General features: G+C 36.3%; 2 protein-coding genes across 4 annotated transcripts in view; one reads left to right on the top strand and one right to left on the bottom strand.

Moving 5' to 3' along the window:
* Nucleotides 1-827: 827 nt before the first annotated feature.
* Nucleotides 828-3,460, bottom strand: LOC108746100 (SOSS complex subunit B homolog). 2 transcript variants are annotated; one of them, XM_018482643.1, is made up of 2 exons: nucleotides 2,542-3,460; nucleotides 828-1,561 (listed from the first exon to the last, which is right to left on the bottom strand). In XM_018482643.1, exons 1-2 carry the CDS (start codon nucleotides 3,058-3,060, stop codon nucleotides 1,286-1,288), a joined length of 795 nt encoding a protein of 264 aa, XP_018338145.1. In that variant the 5' UTR covers nucleotides 3,061-3,460; the 3' UTR covers nucleotides 828-1,285. The 2 variants fall into 2 exon arrangements, with proteins under 2 accessions (XP_018338145.1, XP_018338144.1); XM_018482642.1 differs by having other exon boundaries at nucleotides 2,465-3,460.
* Nucleotides 3,461-3,631: 171 nt separating this feature from the next.
* The window catches only part of LOC108746099 (ATP-dependent RNA helicase DDX42), a 9,047-nt gene continuing 5,314 nt past the window's right edge, over nucleotides 3,632-7,364 (top strand). For both annotated transcript variants that reach the window (XM_018482641.1, XM_018482640.1), the window contains exons 1-7: nucleotides 3,632-3,756; nucleotides 4,740-4,962; nucleotides 5,202-5,471; nucleotides 5,560-6,100; nucleotides 6,173-6,401; nucleotides 6,824-7,098; nucleotides 7,177-7,327. In XM_018482641.1, the coding sequence (XP_018338143.1) occupies nucleotides 4,748-4,962; nucleotides 5,202-5,471; nucleotides 5,560-6,100; nucleotides 6,173-6,401; nucleotides 6,824-7,098; nucleotides 7,177-7,327 (1,681 nt within the window). In that variant the 5' untranslated portion in view covers nucleotides 3,632-3,756; nucleotides 4,740-4,747. The remainder of the gene's footprint in view (nucleotides 3,757-4,739; nucleotides 4,963-5,201; nucleotides 5,472-5,559; nucleotides 6,101-6,172; nucleotides 6,402-6,823; nucleotides 7,099-7,176; nucleotides 7,328-7,364) is intronic.

The raw sequence follows: 7,364 nt of genomic DNA on the forward strand, positions 1-7,364 counted from the left end.
CTTTGAATCTGCATATATGACTAGAACTGTTGATTACTGAATAAATTTTAGATTCATTACATCATCATTCTCTCTCTCTCTCTCTCTTTCTCTCTCCCTCTCTTTGCCTCCTTCAAATTTTAATTAATTCGCTCATTATTAATACAAAGTAATTATGTATTAATGAAACAATTTTTATTATCACTAACATATTTTTTTTTATGCAGAATGTTATATTAAAATAATTTTGCACACATTAATATATATTTTATTTTTTTAAATATTTGTTTAAGAATACTGTTTTTGTTGTATGTAATTAAACGTCACCCTACGTATCCAAGGATGTCATGAGCGCGAAGAGATTTTTTCTTGTCTAGTACCTATATTGAAAAAATCTCTTAGAAGTGAGACACTTCCAGTTGTAAAAATAATCTACAGTTTTCGAACTATCAATGAGTAGTGATGGTGTTAATAAACATACTGTGTTCGAATTATTTCAAAAATATTATACATATAATTCTGCGAATATGGAAGAAATAATTAAAAGTTAAGTAATTTGTTGTAACAATCTTAACAATTATTAAAATCTTGAAGAATTTTGTCTTAACACATTTCACAACATTTTTCTTAAATATTTTAAAAATAAGCAACAATATTTAAAATTCTGAATATAACATTTTGAATTAATTCTAATAAAACACTAACTATATAATTTTCTATAACTTAATCTAAACTTTAAAAAATAATATATATTCTATATGGAATGCTATAAAGTACTTCTGTTTTACGAGAGGTTTTAATCGTTCATGGTTTTCAAAGTTTTCAAAAATTTCAAGACTTTTGCATTGTTAAGATTATCATTTTTTAAATAAAGTTTTTAAATTCTTGAAGGACCTGAGATTTCAAATAATGCCTAAAACGATAAGAAACGTCACAATGACAGAATCGCTCAAGATAATGGAAGCGGATACATCTCACTACTAAAGCAAGTAGAACTTTGCGATGTTCACTCTTAGGTGAAATAGACGATCTTCGCTTCCAACACATAAGTAACTTCCTGACTTATAAAACGCGCATCAAAACTAAAATTTAAAAAAAAACAGGAAAAAAACTATATATTACACAAGGCTGTGCTCTAAATTTACTGCCAGCGCTGAAAAGTGCTGCAGTTACGCGCACTATAGATTTTCAATACAGGCAATCAATTTTGAAACATAGCCACAGTCACGCAGATCTGTCGCGCATCACATTTATTCGTTCATTCACTCGTTTACACGCATATGATCAGCCGCTTCCTTCTCGTGTGTTATCTCCGGTCGCTACGACCGCCGTTCCTGTAGCCGCCGCGTCCGCGCGAGTTGCTCTTTGTCGTCGGCGCCGACTTCGTCGTCGAGTCCGACGAGGAGTATCGCACCGAGGTACCGGATAATCCTGAACCGCTGCCACTGCCGCCGCTGCCTCCACCGCTGCTGGTGGTGTTGCCGCCGTTGCCGCTGCCTCCACTGCCGCCATTTCCGCTCTTTGCGGTCGTCGAACTTGCCGCGGATCCGCTACCAGGAGTTGTTGTGTTACTTTGACTTGCCTACCACAAATTGTACGTATTTTACTTCATTCATACACTGGATGCTTGGTGTTATTGAAATGGCGAGATATTCAAGTTACATTAATCTTTTCCTATAAATTAGACTCGATATAATACATTAGACCTAATTTATATAATACTTTTTTTTTATTAATTAGTGTGTTAGTCTTTTAATAAATAAGAGAAATAGTGAAAAGAAATATAATTTGTAAAATAAATGTTTTAAATAACTAAAAAAATTTTAATTATTTGATAAAATTATAATAAGGATTCGTTATTCTCATATCAAATTAGCTCAAGATATGTCAGCACTTTCATATAATAATTTACAATTGGCAAAGGCGAGGGATACAGAGCGATCCCTCTGGATATTGAATTTAAGAACGCAGTCTTGCATACCGTTTTTGCCGTTGTATTTTTAACAGACAAATGTACATATCTGGAAAATAATAGTTCACGGAAAATAATTTTCAATTTACATATTAAATTTACTATTTATCTACAATAGATAGCGACATTAAGTGCAAAGTTTAAAACATTTTAAAATGATTAAACAAAAGCGCTAAGAATAAGCGATCCCTATTCATGGCGCTATCCTTTAATTTGTGTTTTAAACTTTACACTTGATGCTGCTATTTAAATACATATCTAAATAGCTTTTGATATACATAAAATAGGAACGTTAAATGTTAATGTCCAGCATTGCTTGTTAAAAAAAATAGCTATAAAAACGCTGCGCAAAATAGCATTCTTTATTCAATATTGAAGGGATCGTTCTATATCATCTTTCTCGTCACTGCAAAAATCATAAAATTATTATTATAAAAACACTGATGCATCGCGAGTGTAATTTGTTACGAGAACAACGAGAAGAACTCAACCGAAGGCGAAATAAATAATTACAAAAATTCGTGCCGCGCAGTGCCGCGCTGACTCGCCGACGGAATCGTCACGGGTGATGTTCTTAATGAGTTATGTACCAAAGGCTGCCGTCCTGGTTGACCCGAGATACTGTTGGCATTGCCATTGTTGGTGATGCTGTTGTTGACGTTGCTGCTGGGCGGGCCGGAGCCGCTCTGATCCCGATTAACAAGCTGCTGCACCAGCATTGGATTCGGCTCGCTCATGTTCACCTGCTCGTTGATTACCATACAAAACTCGCCAATCTTCTGGATGTCACCGTTCTTTCCCGAATAAAGGGTCAGGCATTGTCGCCAGACGGACGCGTAGCCCTTGGTGAGCCGTACTATATCACCCGGCATCAGGAGCTGTCCAGGTTCGTCCCAGATGGAAACGTTCATGCAGGCGGTGCTGTCGGCCACTTTGAACGTTCGAACTTCGCGGTTCTCTTTGGTTATGGTAGGGTGGCTAACCTCCAAAACGATAAACACTACGTTGATGTTCTTCTGCCCCGCGCGGATATCCTTTATCTGCACGTATTCCATCGTAATCCTCCACAAAGTCGCGCACAAAAAAAAAATATATATGCATACATACATACAACACACACTCACTCACTCTCTCTCACATCACACATACACACACCGCACGCGCGTGCGCATGCACGCACGCACACGCGCGCGTACAGGGCGGAACGAAAATAACGGAGTAATGTTCTTACGGGAGATGCACCGTTCGGGTCCTGCGATGTGATTTAACGTGCTTTCTTGCAACACGAAACAGCACTGACGATGACTGGACGACACCGTGTCGTAGGGTAGGTCGAACCCTCCACCGCCCCTCTCCCACCCGCAAAACGAGACCTTCAGACTTTTCTCTCTCGCTTTTTCAACCGTACCGCTCGTGCTATCCAGAAAGATTTTTCTTGGCTCGAATCTACGCGCTTGAGGTATTTGAGTCGTTCGATTCGAATTCGACGAAAGCATCAGACAAAGTGAAAGAAAGCCAGAGCGCCGTCATCGGCGACGACACGCGCTGCCATGTTGCGCGCGCCACCTAGAACGCCATCGTGTGGCGCAACTATGAACTACTGTTTCGATGATAGCAACAATCATCGATAGTAACATCATCTACCAAACGAGGGAGAAGTTTTATGCTTCAGTTGATGGCCCTGGGTGGAACGTAACGACACTGCGTAGTTCATGGCTTTTTTGCGTGACAGAAATCTTATCGTTCGGCTGGTTTAGCAGTGAAATAAGATTTGCGAATGGATTCGTGAATTCGTTGTACGACAGGTAGTTATCGTATAGTTAAGATTCCTACAATTACATCGCAAATAATGCGAAGAGAAGCCAACTAAAATGAACTCCGCGACGATAATGATGTTGACTCCGTAATCCCTAACCTTTGATCTTCGAATTAATTACCACTCATAAGATTTTAATCTGTTATTGTATTTATTCCATGTGTTAATCGTTTGAATATTTTAGATGAAATGCAAAACGAATATTATCGCTGAGAATTTGTTTTCTGTAAGGACAATTGTAATTTTGTGTCTTATCGCATGACTGAAATTATCCATTTATCCGTACGGCTATTTATGGGTGTTTTCCAACAAGAGACACAGATTATTATTTGTTTTCTCTAATTGGATGGCCCTGTCTTCACACTCAAAATTTGATATAGTCAACCGCTTTTCTTTGCCTCTACTTTTTATTGTATAGCTATATAAAAGAGTAAATAGAATACAAATGCATGAATTAAACTGGACCAGAAACTTTTAAAAATGACAGATAATACGATACTCAAACTGAAAGAAAAACATATCTATCCTGGCCGCACCATTATACGAGATGTAAGAAACAGATGACAGTGTAACATAAGCTGTTTCTCTTTTAGGAGATATAGTTGGCACTAATCATTCTTTCTTCACTATTTATTAAATGTCAAGAAGTATAAAAATAATGTTTGTGTCAAATTGTAAGTTTGTTTTATATAACTGAAGTAGTATACTTTTGAAATTTTAACTGAAATACTTAGATATGTTTTTCGACAAAAGCAGGAAAGAAAATTCTAGTACAGTTTAATACAGAAATAAAAAGTGTACTTTGTTATATCCTTGTTATTTGTTAATATTAATCAAAGATAAATAATTCACTGTGTTATACTGTATTATCATTGTCTCTGGCTGAAAAGTACCCTTTAATTAGATAACTCAATTACAATAACAAGAGATAAAGCTTTTAATTAGCTTCAATTATCATTAATTTTGTTAAAGCAAACACAATGAGTTATCATCGAGGAAGTGGTAACAAGCCGAAAGGCTTTGGCTTCAGTGGCTTCCAAATGTCTGGAACAAAAAGAAGTGGCACAAACATACCTCCACCTCCACCGAATTCTACTCTGAGCAAACAAGGCTATCACACAATGAATGCCATTACGGAAAATGCCTTGTCTGCATGTTGGGGCATGCCTAAGAAGCGCAGCAAGACCGAGGAAGAGTTAGTATTATAATTTTATATATAAACGCATTTGCAAAAAAGCAGCTACAATTATAAGACTCTTTTATATAAACGGTCCTTGCCCTTAGTTTTATACTAGATCTAAATATATGAACTAATCATATTTAAAACAATTTTACAATAGTTGTGCAAAGCTGCTTTTTCTGCTAAGCACAACATTTTTCTTTTGGACACAATCAATGTTATAAAAAGATTATATATTACCTATTTAAATTCAGATACTTTGAAGACGATGACGAACCTCCAACTTCATCGTTGGAATATATACCCGCGCCTGGTTCTCCTACATACGATTTGATGAAGAAATCGGCAACGAAGGATGACAGCGACAGTGAGGAGGATACTCTGGATGCTTTCATGGCAGGTATTGATGCAGAAGTGAAGCGGAATACTTACGCGGCTCAGCGTGGTGATAATCGTAAAGAAGAGAAATCTAAAGGATTTCGAGCAGATATTGATGGAGAAGACGATGAGGAAAGTTACTACAGGTATAAGTTTATTAGATATTATCAATCACACATACTTAAAGTAAAATTTTGATAAAATATACAATCCATCTTTGTTTTGCTCCTTAAGGTATATGGAAGAAAATCCAACTGCTGGTTTGCAACAAGAAGAATCCGATCAAGAGATTGAATACGATGAAGACGGCAATCCCATTGCGCCACCGAAGAAGAAGGAGATCGATCCATTACCTGCAATTGATCATAGTGAAATAGAATATGAATCGTTCGAGAAGAACTTTTACAACGTGCATGAAGAAATTGCAAGTTTAAGCAAACAGCAGATCGATGATTTAAAAAAGACTCTGGGTATAAAAGTATCCGGACCGTCTCCGCCAAATCCGGTGACGAGTTTCGGTCATTTCGGCTTTGACGATGCTTTGATTAAAGCTATCCGTAAAAACGAGTACACACAGCCTACGCCTATTCAGGCGCAAGCGATTCCTGCTGCCTTAAGCGGGCGGGATATAATAGGTATAGCAAAAACTGGTAGCGGTAAAACAGCGGCATTTATCTGGCCGATGTTAGTGCACATTATGGATCAACGTGAACTCAAAGCTGGAGATGGCCCAATCGGTCTGATTTTGGCACCAACGAGAGAATTATCTCAACAGGTATCACAATCTCATTTTCTCTTATACAATAGAATGTTTAAAGAATCTACCATGAATGTTTTTTTTTTATAGATTTATCAAGAAGCAAAAAAATTTGGAAAGGTTTATAATATTCAAGTATGTTGCTGTTATGGAGGTGGCAGCAAATGGGAACAGAGCAAAGCATTAGAAAGCGGCGCAGAGATTGTAGTCGCTACTCCTGGTAGAATGATCGATCTAGTTAAAATGAAAGCAACGAATTTAACTAGAGTTACATTTCTAGTTCTGGATGAAGCTGATAGAATGTTCGACATGGGGTTTGGTGAGTAAAAACGCATACTATAATATACACTGATAAGAGAACGCGGAGAGAGTATCAAATTCAATATTAAAAAAAAATAATTTTGAAAATAACTATTTTTTAAACATATTGATGTGAATAAATAGAGATAATTTTATTACAAAATTTATTCTGTGTAGAACATTTTTTATATCTTAAAAAGTTTTTGAGATTATTGAAAAAAAAGATTAATAAGAAACCGTTTTACTTATATTCACTTCTTAAAATCGTTTATTTTGCACCAATTGATATTTTTCTCAATTCATTTATTATTTCATCTATATACATACAAAGTTTTTTTTATCATTTTTTTAAATCAGAATTTGATACAAGGTTCCCTTGTGAGAGAATATATCGATTACTATCAAATCTATTTTTTCAAATCCTGTCTTCTTTTTTTATAGAACCACAAGTACGATCTATATGTAATCATGTGAGACCTGACAGACAAACATTACTATTTAGTGCGACATTCAAAAAGAAAGTGGAGAAGCTCGCTAGAGACGTTTTAATAGATCCTATTAGAATAGTACAAGGAGATGTTGGTGAAGCTAACACCGACGTAACGCAACATGTTATCATGTTCCATAACAATCCTAGTGGTAAATGGAACTGGCTGTTACAGAACTTGGTTGAATTTCTAAGTGCTGGCAGTCTTTTGATCTTTGTCACTAAGAAGGTGCGAAACTCTAAGCACCCTATAACTATAGTACAATGTGAAAGGGATGTGTAATCTAATGTTTTTCCCCTACATCAGCTGAACGCGGAAGAACTTGCCAACAATCTCAAACTGAAAGAGTTTGAAGTATTGCTTTTGCACGGTGATATGGATCAGGTTGAGAGAAATAAAGTGATTACGGCTTTTAAGAAGAAGGAAGTCAGTACCTTGGTCGCTACTGATGTAGCAGGTAATTAAACAATTAATTTTATATATATATATATATA

The sequence above is a fragment of the Trachymyrmex septentrionalis genome, unplaced genomic scaffold, assembly GCF_001594115.1.
Source record: "Trachymyrmex septentrionalis isolate Tsep2-gDNA-1 unplaced genomic scaffold, Tsep1.0 scaffold16, whole genome shotgun sequence".
NCBI classification, from domain to species: Eukaryota; Metazoa; Arthropoda; class Insecta; order Hymenoptera; family Formicidae; genus Trachymyrmex; species Trachymyrmex septentrionalis.

What these genes read in the sequence shown, in the direction of transcription:
- LOC108746100 (XM_018482642.1), bottom strand. Translation starts at nt 3,060, where the DNA reads ATGTATGTATGCATATATATTTTTTTTTTGTGCGCGACTTTGTGGAGG. An exon ending in ACTGCGCGGCACGAATTTTT is followed by an intron (nt 1,562 to 2,464) that starts GTAATTATTTAT and finishes AATTTGTGGTAG; the next exon opens with GCAAGTCAAAGTAACACAAC.